At 45.2% G+C, this 24,116-nt stretch overlaps 1 protein-coding gene across 1 annotated transcript in view; it reads right to left on the bottom strand.

Annotated features, from left to right (window-relative positions):
* Positions 1-4,000: 4,000 nt before the first annotated feature.
* LOC111180151 (O-acyltransferase like protein-like) overlaps positions 4,001-24,116 on the bottom strand; it is a 63,175-nt gene continuing 43,059 nt past the window's right edge. The window contains 3 exon segments of the mRNA XM_089894263.1: positions 4,001-18,432; positions 18,745-18,806; positions 18,809-19,109. Coding sequence (XP_089750389.1) covers positions 18,307-18,432; positions 18,745-18,806; positions 18,809-19,109 — 489 coding nt within the window. The 3' untranslated portion in view covers positions 4,001-18,306.

The raw sequence follows: 24,116 nt of genomic DNA, 5'->3' as shown, positions 1-24,116 counted from the left end.
GTAGTAGTAAGTACCTTCTTTTTTTGGCTGCACCATGCAGGTTGTGGGATCTCAGTTCCCCGACCAGGGATTGAACCCAGACCCTGGGCCATGGTAGCGAAAGCCCAGAATCCTAACCACAGGACCACCAGGGAACTCCGAGGAAGCAGTAAGTACTTTTGGTGCCTTGCATGTTGCCTCAGAAACATGCAAACTAGAGGGAGTGAGAAAAAAATTTTTCACTTTTGCCATCTTAGTGAAGTTTCTGGAAGTTCAATAGTCTGGATCGTGTTGAGATATCCCTTTCAAGGTGAAAGACCAGTTGCTGCACCTCTAAACAACTACCATGAATAAAGAGAACAACACTGGGGGGTATTTTTAGAATTTGGAGTCAACGCAGACCACTTTGAGTGTGTTATATTGACCCACCTACAAAGTGACGATAAGGCTGCCAGTTTTAAGAGGGAACCATGACAAAAGAAGATTCTGCAGCAAATTCAGCTCCAGGGTAAGCTGCTCTACCACTTAGATTGTATGAGCCAACAGATACAATAATAAAGGGTTATAACACAACATCAAAGTGTTGTGGCAAATAAGAATGCTCTTTGAAGACTCCAGAACGCACCAAAAGAGCATCACAGAGCAGACTTTTAGGATTTTGGAGTTAATGTATGCCCTCCTCTGTAGACACCTATTCTTCTTCTTATTATTATTTTGGCAATGCCCCTCGGCTTGTGTGTTCCTCAACCAGGGACTGAAGCCCAGCCACGTCAGTGAAAGCGCCAAGTCCTAACCACTGGACAGTCAGGGAACTCCCATAGATACCTACTCTCCTCTTGAGAAACAACTTCTGTATTGGTCCTCCGAAGATCCTGAAAGCCCAACTGGGGTACATCAGTCGACCATGCAGCCCGAATTTTCCATCATGTCCTAGGTATTTTATGACCCACCCAAACTACAAGGATAGATAGGTGCAGCAGCAATAGATTCTCAAGTGGGAATGGAAACTAACAAGATGGGAGAAGTTTCCTGCCCTGAGCTTGAAGTGTAGTCTTCCAACCCCAGTCTCTTCTCCCTTGTTCATTTGTTTTTAATTTATGCTGCAGTGAGTGTATATGTATATGTGTGTGTCTTGCTAGTTCTATAAGATAAAACGCCTAGAAACTGAATTACTGAGCCAAAAAGTATGAACATTTAAAATTTTGAATTCGTTCCAGAAAGGCTGATTTCTAATTCCATACAATAGAGATTTTAGACAGTCGTGGGCTGTCAAGTTTGGAAGAGACCATAGAAATCACACGCTTGAAAGCCTTTTGCCTTTTCGATGGTGAGCATAAGGCTCAGAGAGAGACATGACTTTTCAGTGTCACACTATTAGCTAAACTTGGAGGGGGCAAAACACTTAAATTGTTGTACTGGGCTTTAAGGAATTATATTTAACATAATGGTCAGATATTGAAATCTTGTCAACCCAAAGTAAAGTGGAGCCCTGAGGCAATTCTTGGTGTGACACTCTACAGTCACGGAACAGCCCTACGTTTCAAACAAAATACTCTGTGTGCTTCAGCCATGCATTATCTTGAAGCCTGAATCACCCAGCTATTGACCAGCTGCTCCATTTAGAATCACAACCTCTAATACTTCAAAGGGATTCAGAATCCATCTGGGTCAAATTTCAACCCACAGGGGGCATCCCCTCCGAAAGACTGGACAACCATCAAGCCTCTATTGAAACATTATTGAACAGCTCCTAAATTCTCTAGGTCTGACAAATCCAAACAGGTACTCCGGGTGGTGCAGCCTGTCCTCTGCTCTTTTCTGCCCTTTGAAACCCCCCAGGACTGCGTGAGCAGACATAGTTCCAGGTGGGAGTTTCAACTTTCAGTTAGTAAGTTCAAGTTGCCACCTACAGACCAATGGTGTTGGAAACCAGTGTCAGCCCTGCATCACGAACACTGAGGAATCTCGGCTCTACTTGTGCTTCACGGAGAGAAATAGGACTCAAATGGAAGACAAACAGGAAGACATCTGACAGATGACTTGGAATCTGGTCAACCCTGGCAGGAACACTGGAGCCTGGCTGGGTAGGAATGAGCCTCATCATCTCAGATCTGAGTCAGCTGCACCTGGTTCATGGTACCAGACACCAGCTTTCTGAGCTGCACTCTGCCTTCATTGTCTTCTGCATCTGTGGAAGGATATGGCTCAGAAGGGCTGCACTGCTGCCCAGGGATGTCATCATCAGGAGGTGGAAATTTGGGCTGCCTCTCCCCCCTCCTCAACCTCTCTCCCCCTCGGATGCCTAAGCGCTCCTGTCAAAATACACCACTTCTCAAACTGCCACCCTCTTGTATCCCAGCTGAGTCTTCTGAACGCCTCCCTGTGATTTAAGGTTGTTACAGCCAGCCTTGAGGAATTGTATGCTAAGAAATGTGTCAGGAGTAGGAAGGAGAGAGGGTGGGGAGGGGGAGGGAGAGAGAGAGAGAGCAAGAGGGAGAGAAAGAGGGAGGGAGGGAGGGAGGAAGATGACATTCATTAGCCAAAAATGCTCATTTTGATTTATGTCCCCTGTTACTTGACCATCATGAGACAGTGAAATTTGGCTTCTAAGCTTAACTGTATGTTCTATTTTAAAAAAAAAAAGCTAGAGAGATGTTTTCTTACATTTGCTACATCTGTGAGGCTGATACGTTCTGCAAGAGTTTGATAGACACAGGAAGCAACCCTCTGTGATGCTGGGTACCCTGGAATAAGACTCAGGAGTTCTGGGCTGTCCTCCTGGCTGTGCCCACACATAGCAGTGTCACCATGAGTCACCCATCTTTCTCCTTGGGACACAGTTTCCTCATCTATAGAAACAAAGTCGTGACCTCCAATGTTCTATGGCAAGTGTTAAGTCTCACAGTCATGGCTGCCGGGGAATAAAAATCTATATTCCTATAACTTAGAAAAGTTATATTAAAGCCCCTTTCTTCCTGGTTTGCAGAAACTTAATGTAGGCACTTTGAGTTTTAAAACTAGGTCACTTTGAGATTTTTGAAACATTCTCTCCCACCCCCTTCATTGCTTCCCCAGATGGCAACTGAGGTAAGGGACGCATACCCTGAGTTTCAGGAGCCGTTGTTTGCATCTGCTTCTCCCTCTTGATCTGTCTCACACCTGTTCTAGCATCTTTGGAAATGTAGTCTGTCTCATCCAGCCCTTAGATGTGACCTCTTCCACTGCTGAGTCATTGGCTTCTGTCCTCACTGCTCCCACTGAAGGGCCCGTCACGGCCTCTGGGCTTCATATACACGTGCGTCACCTCAAGCCCCAGGCTTCTTTGCGTCCACAGTTCTCTCTCTTTTGGTCTTTCTTGGCTAACTTCCTGAGTGCTTCTGACGCCCAAGTGGGTATCCAGGTGATGCACTGCTGCTCTGGAATTCTCCATCTTAGAAAAAGCATATATCTAACGTTGCTCCACCTTCAGGACTCAGATGGAAGGGGGTAGATGCAATGACAGCCCTTTGTAATCTCTACTGATTCTCCTCTAAACTTTCCTCTCCATTCTCTCACTTAGAATTCTGAAGGGGATTCAAAGAAAAATTGATTACGCTAGATAGCATCCCCCTTCATAACTTTTTGGTTTTACATTGGAATGGTAACTTTGATCTTAGAAGTCAAGAATTCACCACCTTAGTCTCAGATTTTGAAACTAACTCACCTCAGTCTCTTATCCCCCAAAGTGGGTAACTCATCTTTGGCTGTCTATAATGGGACAAGGACAGACCTTGGGGAACAAAGGAACAGATTTAAAAAGTAGGACATAGGGCTTCCCTGGTGGCGCAGTGGTTGAGAGTCCGCCTGCCGATGCAGGGGACATGGGTTCGTGCCCCGGTCCAGGAAGATCCCACATGCCATGGAGCGGCTGGGCCCGTGAGCCATGGCCGCTGAGCCTGCGCGTCTGGAGCCTGTGCTCCGCAACGGGAGAGGCCACAACAGTGAGAGGCCCGCATACCGCAAAAAACAAAACAAAAAACAAAACAAAACAAAACAGCACAGTCTCTCTCACAAAGATGGAAAAGGTGACAAGATCAGTGAGAAGAATGAGGCAGGAATTAGAGTGAGATAGAAATGAGAATGGAGAAAAAGAGGAAATTACAAGTGGAAGAAAAAACTCCATTTGCTGGATCCAAGAGAGAAATTCAAGGAGTAGGGATAGCTGTCAAACAGAAAAGAGCCAGATAGTAATGAGAGGAGAGAAAAGGAATAAAGATGAACAGAAGGGGCACAGTGGCTGTCTGGGGTAGGAACACCCCAAAGTGGTCACTTTCCAGAAAAAGAAACTGAGGCACAAGGCAGCCACACGCCCCTCTGGCAGCGAGAGCTGCAAAGACCTGGAAGGTATCACTTCACGCCGGTGAATGTTCTCATTCCAGGTGCGGTGAGCTGCTGATCGGGAAGCGCTTCGGAATCTTCCCCCTGACTGTCCACAGCGGCAGTCAGCCAGGCCCGGCCAGTGGAGGGAAGAAAGCACACATCACATATCACAGCATGTTCTCCTCTCTTTTGTTTTATTTAAATCCCTATAGGAACAGGAGGCAGATAACCTTTCAATAATCTGAAATCCCAATAAAAAGCAACTCACCCTGAAAAGCACACAGTGTTTGGGAAGGCTTTGGTATTTAGTAGACTTTAAAGATTTTCATCAGTTCTCCAATTTCTCTGTGTGCTTTGGAGGCCATGAGAGGACTAATATTAGCTGAATAAAAGGTCACTAACCCAAGAGTTGTTTTTAGCCAGATAAATTTGCCATAGCAGGGTGGAAAGCTCTGGATAGATATTCAACTGCTGACAATGTTCTAGAGCAGGTGCAACTTATCGTTTCTCACACACCCAGGCAGGGAGCTCTCTTCCTCTACACTTGCTTGAAAATGTTTCTCTTCTCTGTTTTTACTCTTTTTTTATATTCTCACTTTCGTTTTCTCTGTCATTTACTTCCAGCTTCATCTGGCTTTGCAACCATGAACAAACCACTTAAATATTGCTTTGCTAGTTCTTAGACTTGAGTGTGCATCAGAATTATCCCGAGGGGCTGTGGAAGCACTGATTGCTGGGCTCCATCCCCAGAGTTCCTGATGCAGGTGGTCTGGGGTGGAAACTGAGAATTTGCATTTCGAGCATGTTCCCAGGTGATGCTGCTGCTACAGGGACCAGGCTAGAAAGAAGTACTTGCTTAGACGAAGCTCTGCCTTAGCCAGTGTCACTCTGCACTTTTGTGTCATTGTGATACCAAGGACAGCTTCATCGTCAATGTTGCAGGACTCCATTCAAGACCCAAAGGTGTACCAACGAAGATTTTAAGGGGGACTGTGGAAATCAGGCTGAGGGCTGGGCAACACCAGAGGGCACCAAGTCTTGAGCATCTGGTCCCGAGTGGTCCCAGAGGCACTTGAACCTTTCCTCACTCCTCAAGTGGGTGTGGGTTCCATGTTTCCTTGGGTATGTGATATCTCTGAGCTGACCCCCATGGTCGGCTTTGATCAGAGGTCCTGGAACACCCAGAGCAGCCTGGAGCTGAGCAGTTCCCCAAGCCGTCCTCTCACCAGGAGCACCAGTGCCCTCCACGACGTCTCGTCTCCGTCACCAACAATGGAGGTCCAGCCAGCATCATCCCTCAGCTCGGGTGGGGGTGGAGGTGGGGAGGGCACATCCGGGCATTTGTCTGATGCAATGGATATTAAAAGATGCAGGAACTTTGAGGTCAAGTCAGACAGGCAGTCCTCATATTAACGATTGAAAACAAAAAATGAAACATTAGTTTCATTTCAACTTCCTCAGGAAGAAGGCAGTGGAAATCACTGAAAAGACATAAGCTGTTTTCAGTTGGAAAATATCGGATATATTAGGTTAGAAATCATAGATATATTTCCAAAAGGATTAAGTAGAAACCTTATTTTGGTCCTCACGACAATCAAAATTTCCCAGTAGGCTGGAAACCATGAATCCTCTGATGCTTCTAATTCACAGTTCAAGTCTGCAGTCTTTCTAGGAAGCTTCTGGTGAGTTTCAAAAGGCAATGGAGCCCTGCCCTGTTCCCTCAGGTGCTGCCCTCTCGTGGCCACCTGAACACCTGCAACTAAGGCTTTCTCTTGGATTCTGCACGTCTATTTCTTCAAATCAAAGCAAGCAGAGCCCAGGAATTGACTTCTCCCACCAAAGGGAGGAAAGATGATGAAAGTCTGCCATGACACAGATCCACAGGTCTGAAACTGTTGTTGTGCTCGTTTCATAATGTTTTGCGAGCAGAGGAGGTAAGAGAAATCATCGAGGCAGGTAATAGTGATTTTTCTAGGCTATGTTAAGAGAAAATTTGGAAGGTAAGAAAGAAAACATGTTTACGTATATGAATATATATGTCTGTTATATCATATATCTATGTTGTATGTATATGAGTATCTGCATGTATCTTACCATGTCCTTCATTTTTGCAAATTATAAATTCCTGCTCAGTAGCTGTTGTGTTGGGCTTTATCACAGAGACCCTCTGTTAGGCAGGATATATTTATGACCAGAGTCATTTATTGCTTTAATCTGCATATTATTTAGAGCAGTGATTCTCAAAATGTGATCTTGGTACCCTCCCATCACCCCACAACCCAGAGTCCCCAAGAGCCTTCCAGGGGATCCACAAGGTCAAAACTATTTGCATAATAATACTAAGACATTACGTCCTTTTTTATCCTCCCATTCACTCGTGAGTATACGCTGGAGCTTTCCAGAATCTACACGATGTGTGATATTGCAATAGACTGAAAGTAGTAGACGATAGAAGAAGCAGATATATCTTCCATTAAACTGGACATTACAGAGATTTGCAAAACTATGACACAATGACATTCTTCTCACTAATTCTTGGTTTTGAAAATATAGGTACTTTTTCATAAAAATGTTATGTTAGCATGTAATAAATTTATTGTTGTCTTTAAATAAATTAATAGTAAATATTTTCAGTTTTAGTTTCTAATACAGTAATAGCAATAGCTATAACCCTCATAATAAACAAAGGCTCTATGGGACGCCAGATAATTCTGAAGGTGTTAGGAGGTCATGAGATCAAAAGTTTAAGAACCACTGGCATAGAGGAGCCGTGGGACTGTGGGGTTATTCCCGAATCTCAGTTTGCACACGTGTCCTGGGCACTGATTTAATATTTGAGGAGAGATTTGGAAGGCAGAAGTGAGATAAACACAAAAACTCTGCTGCTTCTGTAGTATCTGCTGGAAAACCTCTTGGACCTGCTTGGTTCTCTGTGGCAGCTTCCTGGCCATGGCTTTTCATAGGTGGTTCCTCAGGACCAGATAACTAAGAAGAAGAGGTTGATTCTGAAACAAGGCGGAAGACTGATGTGGTATTATAGCCCCAGTCAGGGGTAGCCCTGCAGGACAAAAAAATCCTTGCAATGAGCAGAGCTTCAACTTCCTTAAAGGAGAGATGGTCAGAGATAGGGTTCTTCACTAATTCCTGGGCAGCAACTGACCATCTGGCTGGATGATTGGAAGATTGGAAGCAGCAAGACTAGAGGAAGTATCGACACCATGTGTGGGAAAGTTACATGTAAAATCCTCACAGAATGAGCCCCACGTGTGACAATAATTATATCCCATGTGACTGTCACCAAAGAGCACCACTGCATATGAGGTCCTTAATAATCAGGAGAGCAAAGATGTCTGGCACATTGGATGTCAGCCAGTCTCTCCCTGTGCAGCCAACAGGTCACCTTGTTGATGAGCTTTTTCAGGAGCAAACACTGAGTTTCTGGAGAAAGAGGTGGAAGCAAGCGAGGCATCAAGATTTTGCAGCTCCTGTTGCTCTGGTAACAGCATCGTCGGGGGAGGTGCCCGGCGGCGGAAGCCTCCTGATGCTAGCGCTTTCCTTCTTCTCATCCCTGTCAACGTGGTGGGTGCTGATTTAACATCTTATACCCCTAGGACCACGTTTTGGAACATCCCGCCCCTTAGTGTCAATATCAGTGTTTCCTAAAGTGTGGTCATCAGAATCACGTGCTTTATGCTTGCAAACAAGCAGGAATCAGGAACCTGATTTTTATCAAAATCCCCAGGTAATTCTTACCTTCACTAAACTTTGTGACAATGTAGCCTTGAACAAAGGAAAGCATTTGAGGTCTCTCTCTCTCTCTCTTAACTATATTCTGCCTTCTTAGTTCTGTTTTCCAGTCTTAGGACTTCCTCTTCCCTAGTAACTGGCCCCAGGAATAATCTCTTCTTAGGGGCAGGAGCCCCCCAGCAGCAAGGTGGAGCCTTACACTTCAGGAGAACCATCTGCCAGGTTGGCGTAGCCTCGATGTTCCCGTGAGAAATATTCCCATCCAGGAACAGAGTGGGTTGAGCCCTAAAGCACCCTCTTTGCCATCGCAGGAACCAGCATCATGACACGGAAGTCAGGCAGCTGGGGAAAAAATGCTGGAGATCTCTGCTAACCAGCCACTCCTCTCTGAGACAGGGCTGAGATTCAGGCCATGCTCAAAGGAGACACAACCCCTAGATTCCCAGCTGGGACGGCACAGTCTGGGGAGAGAGGAGCTCTCCCTGCAAATCCATTGCAAAGTGCAGAAAGCGTTCTCCTGTTCCCTCCAGTGTATAGTTTTCTGCAGCCACTCAGGCAGACACTGCTACTTGCATTCCTATTGTGTCCCTCTGCCACCAGCTCCCCACCTACTCCTTGATGAAGTCCTGATGATACTTGCTTAAACCTAGACACTCTCAACCTTGTTATCCTCTTCGGCAGGGTCATTGCAACCTGCCTCATTTCTCTGTACCGAATAGTAACTGACAAATCAAATGTCTGGAGCTGGGAATGGTTACTTCCCCAACCAAATGTCTACAGGTCAGACCACGCTGGAACACAATATTTTGGATCCTTAACATTTGATGATTGGCTAAATAGTGTTTTTCTAACACTCCCAACAGGCACTGAAGGGTAGATCTAGACAGTTAACAGGCTCCTGACCCTTATAAGACAGACCCTTATAAAATCCCTCCTAGGACTTTTATTTATTTGTTTATTTATTTATTCATTCATTCATTCATTTTATTTATTTATTTTTGGCTGCGTTGGGTCTTCGTTGCTGCACGCGGGCTTTCTCTAGTTGCGGCAAGCGGAGGCTACTCTTCGTTGCGGTGCGCGGGCTTCTCATTGCGGTGGCTTCTCTTGTTGCAGAGCACGGGCTCTAGGTGCACGGGCTTCAGTAGTTGTGGCACGTGGCCTCAGTAGCTGTGGCTCGCAGGCTCTAGAGCGCAGGCTCAGCAGTTGTGACGCTCGGGCTTAGTTGCTCCGCGGCATGTGGGGTCTTCCTGTTCCAGGGCTCGAACCTGTGTCCCCTGCATTGGCAGGAGGATTCTTAACCACTGCACCACCAGGGAAGCCCCCTCCTAGGATTTTATAAAGTGAGATCATGGGGTATGATCGCCCTTCCAGTGCAGATCTAGTTAGAATAAAAGACACTCCTTCACTGAACTTGGTTGATTGCTCATGTCGGACACCGATTTGCTGTGCGTCCTGAAGCACGTCTGCCTCAGGTCCAGTCTCTGTAAAATAAGACATTTCCTAGGATGGGGCTCCTCCATATCTGAGAAGGCTTTCTGAGGCCATGAGCCTCATTTGATGCCAGAGGAAGAATTACCAGCTGTCTAGTCACAAGTGCATCCCATTCCCAGCACAGATCTGGAAACCACAGGGTGCTAACCTCTTCAAGCGTCCTCTGCGTTTTCTGGCCCAGAGCCGTGAAGACCCTGAGCATGTCTGCAGAACCGGGAGGGAGCGAGGGGCCTCCTGGGGGGATGAGGGGAGACTGAGCAAAGCTGTGGAGGAGGCAGCACATTCAGAGGAGCCCTGCCTTCCCAGGTCTCATGGTTAAGACCTTCCCTTAAGCTTCCTTGGTCCTCTTTCTCCTTCAAGTGTTGAGAAAACACAAAATTCCTCTCAAAATCCTCAAGGACTACAAACGTGCTAAATCATTCCCACCTTCAAAGCCCATCTCACACTGCCGCAGACAAACTTCTGGAGAGAATTTTTCATAAACCCCCCGAGAGGTTAACTCTACCCATCTGAAAGCCACCAGAACACCGTGGCCACAAGGGTGGGCTCCGGACTCAAACTGCCCGGACTTATATCCGGTGCCCCCACCTGGCTGTGGCCTCGGGTACGCGGCGTATCTCCATGGCTCAGTGTCTCCATGTGCAACTGAGGATGAGAGTGGTACTTATTTCAGAGTCTGTGTTGGTATCAAATCAGCCTTGGTTTCTGTCAGGTGCTTAGAACAGCACTCGGCATGTCATGAGCCCTCAACAAATATTGCTTATTATTGTTTTTCAAATCCCAGTTTAAGGCTAGTTTCCCAGAAATTCTATCTCCAGCCTCCCACTTAGGATCAGGCTTTCAGAGTTCTCAGGTCATTGTCATTAGGTACCTGGGGCGTGGTTTATTATCACCCTCACCGCAGGACACTGTAAGAGCAAGGAGAGCAGAAATTGCACCCGTGCTTGTCAACGGTGTATCCCTGGTACTTCACTCAGTGCCTGGCACAGAGCAGGGGCTAATAAACACTTGATGAATGTACAGAGGAGTGGGTGAATGAATGCCCACCTGTGTCCGTGAACAAATGGAGGCTGCTGCACGGAGCCGGCGTCCCCAAATCCCTTCATAAACTCACAATGGCGGAGACCTTTGGCCAAAGGATGTCCAGGGGTTGAAAGGCTGAGGATGGTTCCCGAGGAAAACCTTTAAAGGACCCTCTTCAGGCACAAGAAAGCTCACTTTGAATCAAAGACTGTTCATGTCTTGGAGAAGTTGCTATTCACTCATGAATGTCAGAAATCCAGACTCTATGATGTAGAACCAGTCCTACCACTTATTGAGTCCAGTGGTTCAAAACCACCATTAGTAGGATTTCCCTGGTGGTCTAGTGGTTAAGACTCCGCGCTTCCACTGCAGGGGGTGCAGGTTCGATCCCTGGCCGGGGAGCTAAGATCCCGCATGCCGCACGGTGAGGCAAAAAAGCAAAGCAAAACAAAACAAAACACCATTACTCATTAGAAAGCTTCAGGAAGTTTTGAGGAAAGTCCAGATTACTGAGTCCCACCCAGGCTGTCAATCTCCAGGAATTTATCCTGGTTTTTTTTGAGGTACGCGAGCCTCTCACTGTTGTGGCCTCTCCCGTTGCGGAGCACAGGCTCCGGACGCGCAGGCTCAGCGGCCATGGCTCACGGGCCCAGCCGCTCCGCGGCATGTGGGATCTTCCCGGACCGGGGCACGAACCCATGTCCCCTGCATCGGCAGGTGGACTCTCAACCACTGCGCCACCAGGGAAGCCCTATCCTGTATTTTTTAAAAGCACCTCAGGTGACTCTGCTGCAAGTGGCCTACACAGACCAGCATCTGAGAACCATGAATCTTGTCAAATTCCATCATTTTTCAGAGAAAGAAACAGAGGCATGCTGACACCACATCAGGATGGAGAGCACGATTTTTTTAATGAACAACGAAGTGAACCGATAACTTGTTTGGGACCAGAAAATATGATACATGCTGTGCCTTTCCAGAAACAGCACATAATACATTTTAGGGCTCATTAGCATGGCAGTAAGGCCTGATTAAAGAGCTCTGGCAGCACCGCCTCCCCTCCTACTGTGATTAGAGCAAATATTAGGTTGTTTGGCAAATTCGGTCAAGTTCCCTCCTGTGTAGATTTAACGCACTTGGCTTGGGCATATTTACCAAGTTCAACACAGAATGACCCAGTGTTACTTGTCTAAGTGCTGACAGCCCCAGACATGACCTCAGTCCTCCCCACACAGGAGCTTTGAATGTGAGGGTCCTGGTTTGTGTGAACCCAGCAATCATCACTGTTGTTCTCTAACTCAGAGTTTCTCAACCTGGGCACTACGGACATTTTTTTATTGGATATTTCTGCGATTGGGGTTGGGAGGTGGCTATCCTGTGCATTGTAAGATGTTTAACAGCATCCATGGCTTCTACCCACTAAAAAACAACACAGATGTCTGCAGACATTGCCAAATCTTCCCTGGAGAGACAAAACGACCACCCTCCCCTATCGAGAACTGCTCTAACCTTACAAATCCACCTTACAAAGAGCTCAAAGAACTCGCAGCAGCATGAGATCAGGAACTTACACGGAAGCTTTTCTCCCCCCATGGAAAAAATACAAAAGAACATTTCTATGGATTTCATGAACAAGATCCGAAAAGTGCAAGCCAAAAAGAAAGGATTGATAATTTTGCGTGCATTAAAAGGTAAAGCATTCATATCCTATAGGAAGTTTCCACAGCCTGGGAGAACGTATTTGCAGCACAATCGATAAAGGATTAGTCTTCAGAATACATAAAGGACATCTCAGAATCAATAATAAAAAGACAAACACCCGGGCTTCCCTGGTGGTGCAGTGGTTGAGAGTCCGCCTGCCGATGCAGGGGACAAGTGTTCGTGCCCCGGTCCGGGAAGATCCCACATGCCGCGGAGCGGCTGGGCCCGTGAGCCATGGCCGCTGAGCCTGCGCGTCCGGAGCCTGTGCTCCGCAACGGGAGAGGCCACAGCAGTGAGAGGCCCGCGTACCGAAAAAAAAAAAAAAAGACAAACACCCAATAGCAGAATAGGAAAAGGATAGTCAGGCAGCCTGAGAAGGGAAAACTCTAAATGGCCAAAACACACATGGAAAATGCTCAAGCCCATTGGTAGACAGGGTCATGCAAAATGAAGTGATAAGATGCTACTTTAGACTCATCTGGGATTTAACAGTAACTTAACAGGTCAATAGTACCAAGTGTTGGGGAGGATCTCTGAGTCACAGTATCTATCCCCAATCACCACTAGTGAAGATGTAAATTTGGAAAATCACTTTAGGAAACTCTGTATCATTATCAGGTAAGGTTGAGTATACATACACCCTATAACTCTGCAATGACCCTCCTGACTATATACCCTGGAAAACGAATGTATCTCCATGAGGAAACACATACAAGGAGTTGGTTACAAACATGTTTGCAATAACAAAAAACTGAAAACAAACCAATATCTACCTACCAACTGATGAACTGATAAACATTTAAGGCACACATGCACACAATAAAACACCATTCGCATTCAAAGTGAATGGGCTAGCTAGGTGTTTAAAGGGGAAAATCATATTTCAAAAGGATATTACGGTATGGATCAAATTATATAGTGTTTAAAAACAAAGTACTATATACCATTGATAGACACATGCATGTTATTAGTAAAAATATAAAAATGTGGGGACTTCCCTGGTGGTCCAGTGGTTAAGACTTTGCCTTCCAATGCAGGGGGTGTGTGTTCGATCCCTGGCCGGGGAGCTAAGATCCCACATGCCTCATGACCAAAGAACCAAAACTTAAAACAGACACAGTATTGTAACAAAATTCAAAAAAGACTTTAAAAATGTTCCATATCAAAAAAAAAATCTAAAAAAAAAATGTGGATGAAACTTGGGTGAGAAGGGAGAAGCAAATGGGATGCAGGGAGATCTATCATTGTGCTCACAATGTTTTATTTTTTAAACAAAAAGAAACACATCCAAAGGAAAAGTGGCAAAATGTTAACCTACGTTTATTAGGCGTGATGGCTATGTGGGGTACCCATTGTTTCATTTTTTAGCTTGTTTGAATATTTGGAATATTTTATATTTTAAAAAAATAAACATTTAAAAATAAATACATCTGGAAGAAACAAAACTACAGAAATGAGAAGTGGATAGTTGCTAAAGGTTGGGGATGGGAACAGAGGTTGACTATAAAAGAACTCCAGAAATTTTGAGGGGTGATGGAATTCTTCTATATCTTGCTTTTGCTGGTGATTACATAACTGTATGCATTTGTCAGAACTCACAGAAACATACACTTTTTTTTTTTTTTTTTTTTTTTGCGGTACGCGGGCCTCTCACTGTTGTGGCCTCTCCCGTTGCGGAGCACAGGCTGCGGACGCGCATGCTCAGCGGTCATGGCTCACGGGCCCAGCCGCTCCGCGGCATGTGGGATCTTCCCGGACCGGGGCACGAACCCGCGTCCCCTGCATCGGCAGGCGGACTCTCAACCACTGCGCCACCAGGGAAGCCCGAAACATACACTTTTATGCTTGAATTTTACTCTATGCAAATTATATCTTAATTTTAAAAAAAAGAAAAATGAAAAAATAGTACCTAATAGTGACAGGAACAACTCTAAATAACACTGTACTCTCACAAGATTAATAGAGGTGAGGACAGAAAGGACTGTCTCCTTGAAGCTCCACCCTCCTCCATACTCAGGGAAGACAATCTTTCCTAGAAATCTCCAGCACACTTCTCCTTACACCTCATTGGTCAGAGCTGAGTCACAGGACCACACTTGGCCCAACCATCGGCAAAGGCACACGGGAAGATGAAATTGTCTTATACTAAATATGAAACTTTCCCTCTGTCTGGGCACATTGATACTAGAACAACTTCAGAGTTTGTTTTGCAAGAGAGGAGGGGACACGAATGTGGGTAGGTTACCAAAAGTGGCTGCCTCTCAGCCTATATCAGCACAGCGTTGATTTAAATTCCACTCGGGGTCAAGGGACTAAAGTTATAAAGGCTTCTCACCCCTTCAAATGCCCTGGGGCTTCTCAACTTTGAGCTTCCCTGGAAGGGGTCTGGTCGGGTCATTTGGGGGGAAGATTCCTATAAAATTGAACATATCTGAAACCTCGTTGAGAGAGCCTGCCTATCTGTAAAAGAAGCCTCCTGCAAAAAAAAACACAAAAAAACTCACCTAAAGGAAGAAAGGGTTGATTCCATCACTGTGTCAACTGACACTTCTTTAACACCAACTGTGTGCCAGTCATGGTGGTGAGGTAGAGATGTACTGGTGAACAGGACAAATGTAAAGAGGAAGTGATTGCCACACAGGTCGCCTCCATACCAGTGGCCATAGACTTAGGGCATCCAAGGGAGACAGACGTATATTAGAAAGAGGGAAATTGCAAGAGCGGTTTCTATAAAAACATGATGAGCGCCCAGCAGCCCTGCGTCAAAGACTGAATGAGAAAGCTCAAGTCGGGGCACAGGGATTTATCTGCGTGTGGCATTTGTGGAGATCGTTTGTGCTCGGAATGGACACGGTGGCCCTGAGCACCGAGGCAACTCAGCCCACATCCTGCACAGACAAGTCGCAGGAGGAGGCGGCATGCTTTGGAGAGTGGCGTGGGGACATCAGCAAGTGTAGGAGGCTCTGGCCACCGTCAGCAGCTCTCAGCAGCAGCTCTGATGGCAGGGAGGGGAGGGGTGGTGCAGCTGAGGAGAGTCTGCTCATTAAAAAAGGAAATAGCAGAGCCCAGGTGTTCTCAAAACAAGCAAGATGCCCCTGGACTCTCCCGAAACCAGTCAGGAGGAATTTAAGGAGGGCTGAGTTCCTTTAGATCTGCTGGGGGTGATCCTATGCTGTTGATGTGACCTATTTTTATCCACAGGTAGGTATGTGGGGATGAAACACGGATTTCAGAATTTAGGAGGAATTAGAGGAGACACCCATCAATTGACACTATACTCCCATCCTGCTGCCTCTATAAACTTGTTTGACTTTGTTATTATACACACTTCAAACATACAGAAAAATAAAGAAAATAGTGTAATGAGGTCCCATGTACCCATCACCAGCTTCAAAAACTATCACTAAATGGCCAATCTTGTTTCATCTATCCCACTTCTTCCCAATATTATTTTGAGATAAATACTACATTTTATATCATTTTGTCCATAAATATTTCAGTAGGCATATAACAGATAAGCACTCTAAAAACACGTAACCACAATACCACTATCACATTAAAAGATTAATAAGTCCTTAATATCATTAAATACCCAGGCAGGGCTTAAATTTCCAGTGGTCCCATAAATGTCATACGCTTTTTTACAGTTTGTTATAGAATCCAAATAAGGTCCACACATTCTATAAATCTTAAACTTCTAGGGAATTCTGGGTTGAAACAAGAGCCAGAACAAAACTGGACTTCTTTATCCCTACTTTATGTTTTGTGAAATTGCAATCGTGGGGAGAGTATTGTTTTCTTATTAAAAAAACGTTCAAAGGCTTTGTTGGTAATTGTTGGAAAGCTGTTTCCAAGGGCCCCGGGTTTCCTGCCTCATAACTAGAAGCACTTGGCAATTGGACTGCCGAGCAATGTTGGCTGGCGAGTCATTTCCCACTGGGGTCCATCGGGATCGCAGTGTTCCTTCTGTAAATGTCACCCACCCTCAGCTTCTCCTGAGGCCCAGTTAAGTCAGAGGGTGCAGGTGCCGAATCGGCCACCAGGGGGCTCCCGAGGAACCCAATGAACTTCACAGTCGCCCAAAAAGCCAACTTGGTGCGCGTTTTATTACAGACTGAACACACCCGGGTGGGACTTGGCTTCTCACTCAGGTCAGATTCTGCCAGGAGAGCAGATCAGACCTCGGGGAGATGTGGCTCGTTCCCCAAGGCCGCCTGGAAAAGGATAAGATTAGCTGTCAACTGCCCTGTCAAAGGATGTGGGGCTTGCAGCCCTCCTCACCCCAGTGGTCTTCCTTGCAAATCCACTTGAAGGCAAAGAGAGCCTATACAGGGCTTCCCTGGTGGCGCAGTGGTTGAGAGTCCGCCTGCCGATGCAGGGGACGCGGGTTCGTTCCCCGGTTCGGGAAGATCCCACATGCCGCGGAGCAGCCGGGCCCATGAGCCATGGCCTCTGGACCTGCGCGTCCGCAGCCTGTGCTCCGCAACGGGAGAGGCCACAGCAGTGAGAGGCCAAAAAAAAAAAGAGAGAGAGAGCTTATACAGATGGGGAGCATTCTGTGCCAATAAGCTCCTGGTAACCCCATGGTTGTTAATAAATCCTTTGATTATTAAGTACACAAAAGGCGTTATTATAAGTGATGTTAGACATATGTAAGTAGGGATGGTCAACATGAAATTACACACACACCCCAAAAAAGAAGAAATTACACACCCAGGAAGGAACACAAGCCTGAGAACTGGGACATCCATGGTCTCCACTTGGCCTTACAAGTCTCTCCCATCTCTCTACCTCTTTGCTGGAAACTGAGGGGATAGAAGCCACTTACTAGGGTCTCTTCCTTCTCTGTTAGAGGTTGTGTTGAGGGACTGTGTTCATTTGCTAGGGCTCCTGTAACAGAGCACCACAAACTGGCTGGTTCAAAACAACAGAAATGTATCATCTCATTGTCCTGGAGGCTGGAAGTCTTAAATTAAGGTGTCACCAGGGCCATGCTCTCTCTGAGGGTTCTAGGGGAGAATCCTTCCTTGCCTCTTCCAGCTTCTGTGTCTGCTGGCAATCCTTGGTATTCTTTGGCTTGCCAATGGCCATCTTCTCCCTGTGTCTTCACATCATCTTCCCTCTGTACACGTCTGTCTCTGTGCCCAGATTTCCCCTTTTAATAAGGACACCAGTCATACTGGATTAGGGCCACCCACTCCCCAACCCCCATGATCCCATTTTAACTTGACTACCTTATTTCCAAATAAGGTCACTTTCTAAGATACCAGGGGTTTAGGACTTCATATCTTTTTCAGGGGACACAATTCACCTCATAACATAGACCATCTCGGGAATTCCCCGGCAGTCCAGTAGTTAGGACTCGACGCTTTCACTGCCGTGGCCTGAGTTCAATCCCTGGTCAGGGAACTAAGCCGTGCAGCGCGGCCAAAAAACAAAACAAAACAAAAGCAAAAACAAACAAAAAAACAAAAATAGACCACCTTGTAAAATGAACAAGGTTTGAAACACCTATAATGACAAGCCCATGAATTGCGCACACTAGTGGGTCATACCATCCAGGATAAAGTTACGAGTCTACAAAGGTATCATAATAACACAAAAACAATTATAATGTACAAAACGACATACTGTGATTTTACCAAGAAAAGTGAGCATTAAAACCTGAAGTACATTAAATTCACTACATTTGATGTTCTCCTATGATCACTGATATAGAAAATACATGCAGTACGAGACCCCCAAAATACAGGGTTTTTTGCTAAAAAGTTACATTGGAGGGCAATTATTGTGCTACTAAACAGATTAACACAGAGCTCTTTTATATAGTAAACACTCGGAACTGTTTTATATATTAAAGAACTTGTATACCTTAAACATTCACAAAAATCAGACTCACACCCCTTTTTGGGAACACAAGCATTCGTTACATAAACAAGATCACACTTGCCTTTGCTCATCAGCACCCACAAAGGGCCATCCACCCTTTTGGGTTTTACAGGAAGCTCACGGCCCTGCAGGCACTGATCCCAGCAGGCACTGCTTCAGTTCCTGACGTGGTTTCTCAATGAACAGCGTCAGGGCCAGCCCAGTGATGAAGGTCAGCAAACAGTGTCCAGAGAAAAGACAGAGCTAGAGAGAAAGAGGGGCAGAGTGAACACAGCCTTACTACAAGATTCCTATTGCATTTGGAATAAGTGTACCATCCTGGCTATATGAAACAGATCTGTAAGACAAACAGCCCTAAACATTAAAAATAAAGAGAAGAAAAGAAAGATATTATCGTGTGCTGAAGCCCTCCCTTCAATAAAACAAAGAACAATAGGCTTTTGACAAACAAACAAACAAACAGAAAATAAGGTTCTAATGAAGCCAATAGTTTGCATTGTTCCGGGGAGAGCAAATTGTGTTGCTACAAGGAGCTGAGAGCTGGGGCTGCCTCACCATGTTGATGTCGGTGTAGTGAATAAGCGTCTCCTGAATCCCATTGTAGAGGATGATGAAGATGGGTGCGCCAAGTAGCAAGCGTAGCTCATGCTGGCCAGGAAGCTCCAGCTATCCCAGGAAAGCAGCCGGTGCACCAGACCTGGAAGGAATAGGCACCCATTCATGGAGCTTCGAGCCCCTCCCTGGGCCTGGGACGATGCTGTGTCATCACTGCTCCCTCTGGGTTCTGCCCCTAAGGCTGTGAACTTTCTACTAAGAAGGGCTTTTTCATTATAATTTTTAAGAGCACGTACTGAAACAAAAAAAAACAAAAAAAACCCCAACTTCCCATTGCAGCAATATGAAAGTAATAATAAGGGATGCTAACATTGAGTTTACGGCCAGTTTAATCCTTAGTGGGTTTCAACCTCTGAGCACAAAACATTCCACATATAAAACAAGATGCAAAGTCCCTTTGCTAACCTGGGTTCTGATTCAAGGCGCACAACACGAGCTGCTGGGCCTTGGGACGAGGCTGTTAACATTGTCTGGCCTCAGACCCTTTGCCTTCTGTAACTTGGTATATCTTGTACACCTGGGTGTCCCATATGAGACCTACAAGCCACTCATGGCTATTTAATTTAAATGAATGAAAATTTAAAACAATGAGAAGTCCCTCTCTGAATAAGACCTATGGCCTTCTTCAGTGGGCTGGATAGTGGTCTCCCCAAAAGCTTTGTCCACCTGGAACCTCAGAACTGGAAATAAGGGTCTTTGCAGATGTAACTAAGGTAAGTAATGGGTGGTGAGATCATCCTAGATTAGGGTGGGCCCTAAATCCAAAGTGACAGACAGAAAAGGAGACACAGACACAGAGGAGAGACACAGGGAGATGGCCATGTGAAGATGGAGACAGAGATTGGAGTGATGCGCCCACAAGCCAAGGCATGCTGAGGACATAGGAGAGGGTGGAAGAGATTCCCCCTCAGAGCTTCCAGAAGGACCTTGCCAACACCTTGGTTTTGAATTTCTAGCCTCCAGAACTGTGAGAGAATCAATTTCTGTTGTTTCAAGCCACAAAAAAAAAAAAAGAAAGAAAGAAAAGAAAAGATCCAGAGTAATCTTTTAAAATCACAAACCAGATCACGTCACATGGCATTTAGAATAAAATCCAGCTTCTTCCCCATGGCCTTGAAGGCCCTGCATGACCTGACCACTACCTTCTTCTCTGTCCTCATTCCCATCTCTCTCCTGCCTTGATCTTTGATCCCTATCTCACTGGTCTTCTTGCTGTCCGTCTCACCCACTAAACATATTCCAGACTGAAGATCGCTGCCTTAGCATTCCCTCTGCCTGGAGTGCTTTTGTACCACATATCTGCAAATGCACCCCTAATCCAGTTACCCTCCCACCCCTGATTTTTTTTTTTTCTTTTTCTTTTTGGCCTCACTGCGCGGCTTGCAGGATCTTAGTTCCCTGACCAGGGATCGAACCCACATCCTCAGCAGTGTAAGCACGGAGTCCTAACCACTGGACCACCAGGGAATTCCTCTGATTTATTTTTATTCACCATGTTTATCTGCATCTGAAATTATATTACAAATACATGTACTTAATATGGCTCTGGATTCATTTCCTAATGGCTACTGTAACAAGTTACAAAACCATGGTGGCTTAAAACAACAGAAATTTATTCTCTCAACATTCTGGGGACCAGAGGTCCAAAATCAGTATCAGTGGCCAAGATCAAGGTGTTGGCAGGGTCACATTCTCCTTAGAAGCTCTAGGGGAGAATCTATTTCCTGCCTCTTCCAGCTTCTGGTGGCTCTGGCACTCCTTGGTTTATGGTTGCATCACTCCAATCCACGTCAGCATTTTCATCTCTCTCTCTGCCGCATCTTCATATCACCATCCCCTCCACGCGTGTGTCACATCTCCCTCTGTCCCTCTCCTATAGGGATACATGTGATTGTGTTTAGGGCGCACCCAAATAACCCAAAATAATCTTCCCTTCTCAAGATCCTTAACTTATTCACATTTGCCAGTTCCCAGGGATTAGGACCTGGTAACCTGGAGGCCATTATGCAGGCTACTAGAGTCTCCTGGTCTCTCACTTCCCCTTCCCCATTGCACTCTCCTACAAGAGGGGGATTTCTCTTGCCTACTGTGATATCCCCAGCATCTAGAGCAGTGCCCGGCATAGAGCAAGCATTTAATAAGTATCTTATATAATCAAGTAAATAAATAGAGATGGACTCATAGACAAAATGTGCATTTGCACCCAACTGAATCCCAAATGATAAGATGAACCAAGATATTTACTGTGGAACAAACAAAATAGCTGTAGAATTAAGTCAGTAAAAAACCCATGTCATACAGGTAAGCCAAACACAAAAGAATGTGCTCCAGCACAAACAATACCATGTCGTGAACTACGATTGGCTCCAGCCAATTAATCACGTTAAATTAACATTAATTCAGATTTTATTGGTTTTATGTTTACTTTATAAATTTGTTTTGGCTTTATAAATATATGTGCTATAAACATAAAAAATTGCATCTAGGTTTATGTTTGCTAGTGTTTAGGTAAAATTAGGATTAAAATAATTTAAGCCAATACTAAGGATCCAAAAGAATTCTTATTCCTTTAGAATGGGTCCGCCTATTATTTAAGTTTGAGGACCATTGGTGTAGGTGACAGGGCATCACTGAGAAGTTTGTTTGTTTGTTTGTTTTTAATATTTATTTATTTACTTATTTGGCTGCGCACGGTCTTAGTTGTGGCACGTGGGATCTTTTTTAGCTGCGGCATGCAGGATCTTTAGTTGTGGCATGCGGGATCTAGTTCCCTGTCCAGGGATCAAAACCAGGCCCCCTGCATTGGGAGCACAGAGTCTTAACCACTGGACCACTAGGGAAGTCCCAGCACTGAGAAGTTTTAATCGAAGGAGTGACATGGTCAGAAGGTGACTCTTGCAACTCAACAAGACCAACATGGTCTGCCTTGGCCATGACTGAAGATAATGGAAAAGATGATCTGAACCATCAAAATCCCTTCTTGTCCTGACAGTCTCAACTGAATACATCTTCTTCCTCAAACGTGACCACATGACCCAGCAATTCCACTACTGGGTATATATCCAAAAAAAACCCAAAACACTAATTTGGAAAGATACATGCACCCCAGTATTCATAGCAGCATTATTTACAATTGCCAAGATATGGAAGCAACCTAAGTGCCCATCAACAGATGAATGGATAAAGAAGATGCGGTGTATACACAAAATGGAATACTACTCAGCCATAAAAAAGAATCAAATCTTGCCATTTGTGATAACATGGATGGACTTGGAGGGTATTATGCTGAGTGAAATAATTCAGACAGAGAAAGACAAATACCGTATGATATGATCTATATGTGGAATCTAAAAAACACAATAAACTAGTGAATATAACAAAAAAGAAGCAGACTCAGATATACAGAACAAACTAGTGGTTATCTGTGGGGAGAAGGAAGGGGGGGAGAGGCAAGATAGGGGTAGAGGATCAAGAGGTACAAACTATTACATATCAAATAAGGTACAAGGATATATTGTACAACACAGGGAATGTAGCCAATATTTTATAATAACTATAAATGGAGCATAATCTTTAAAAAGTGTGAATCACTGTATTGTACACCTGTACCTTATATAACGTTGTACATCAGCTATACTTCAATAAAATGAATAAATAAAATTATGAAGAAGAAAAACATGTTCTTTTATAAGTATACTCTTCTAAAGGTCATCAGGTGGACACATTTTTAAAAAATGTATCTAACCCATCACCTCCTACATTGACCTACTTAATCAGTCTTGGTATCTTACAGATAGTGTTGGAGATACAAACCTAGAACATCAGTCACACCTATAATTGTGGTTGGCTAATAACAATACACCTTTGAATGATAAATTGCTCAGGAATGAACCAGAGGGCTTACTCATCATTTGGATTAAAAGAGGTATGTATTATACACACTCAGGCTAATGACTGATAGTATTTACTAGCTCCACGGTACTGGTCATACTGCAAATTCGTTTCATGTTCTAACTTAACCTAAGTCACTCCTCTCTAATCCTGATGGACATTAACCAGTTTGACCCAGCCGGACTGTCACATTAGACAGGAATACTGCGCTGTTTGTCACCACATCAGAGGTGGCCTGTACCAGGCCAGGGGGAGCAGTTGTTTATGTTCTGAGGCTCTGTCAACAGCTCAGGGTCACTGTCACCAAGTGGAGGTCATGTGATCCAAACAGCCGCCCATAAATGCAAATACATTAGTCAAGGAGAACGCAACCCAATTCCTCCTTAACATCATTTCTCCATAGAAAGGAAAGCTTTTTAAATTGAAGTTAGGGCTTCCCTGGTGGCACAGTGGTTGGAAATCCACCTGCCAAGGCAGGGGACACGGGTTCGAGCCCTGGCCCGGGAAGGTCCCACATGCCGCGGAGCAACAAAGCCCGTGCACCACAACTACTGAGGCTGCGCTCTAGAGCCCATGAGTCACAACTACTGAAGCCCGCGGACCTAGAGCCCATGCTCCGCAACAAGAGAAGCCACCACAATGAGAAGCCCGTGCACCGCAAGCAAGAGTAGCCCCTGCTCACTACAACTAGAGAAAGCCTGTGCGCAGCAACGAAGACCTAACGCAGCCAAAAAAAAAATATATATATATATATATATTTTTTAAATTGAAGTTAAAGAACAAATCCCTCATCATTGTATACTCATAAAACTCAAGAACAATTTGAACAATCAAACATCTTGGGGGTGGGCGTGGCTAGTGTAGAGAAATGAAGAGCAGGGGCTGTGGGCGGTGCCCTCAGGCCTGGGCTCACTTTCTAGCTGAGTGACCTTCACACGCTGCTTCATCTCCAGGCAGCATTTTCCTCACTGAGAAACAGAGCTAATTATAGCTCTACCTGTAGCGGTGTGGCCAGTATTGCCCGAGACCACAGGGGTGAAGTTCCCCACGGGGCCTGGCATAAGCTTGTGCTCAGTAAGCAGGACTTTGTTATGTTCGCTTCATCAGGTTTCTCCAGCCACCTTTGCTGAGGTTAACGGGTTTGGGTTCACAAGCCAAAGTTTAAACTCACCCTGATTATCTCCCAGGGGTATAAAGTTGTGTTGCCTCCACCTGGCTCTGATTCCGTCATTTCAGGGCTTCTGGGCAGTGCAGGGCCAGAACCTTTGCTGGGTGAATCCCGCCAGCCTTTCTCTGTCATTTGCTGACACCTCAAGCACCTCATGCCAAATAGAGAGGAATGGGGGAAAAGGTCGGGTGACTTCAATAGACATTTCTAATCTGGAGATGATCCCTTTCTTTCCATTGAAGCTCTTTTTCTG

The sequence above is a fragment of the Delphinapterus leucas genome, chromosome 14, assembly GCF_059928025.1.
Source record: "Delphinapterus leucas isolate spDelLeu-1000000601 "Yukka" chromosome 14, BTC_Dleu_Yukka2, whole genome shotgun sequence".
Taxonomy (NCBI): Eukaryota; Metazoa; Chordata; class Mammalia; order Artiodactyla; family Monodontidae; genus Delphinapterus; species Delphinapterus leucas.
Note: the sequence above shows the minus strand (reverse complement) of the source record. Positions and strands in the feature narration are given on the sequence as shown.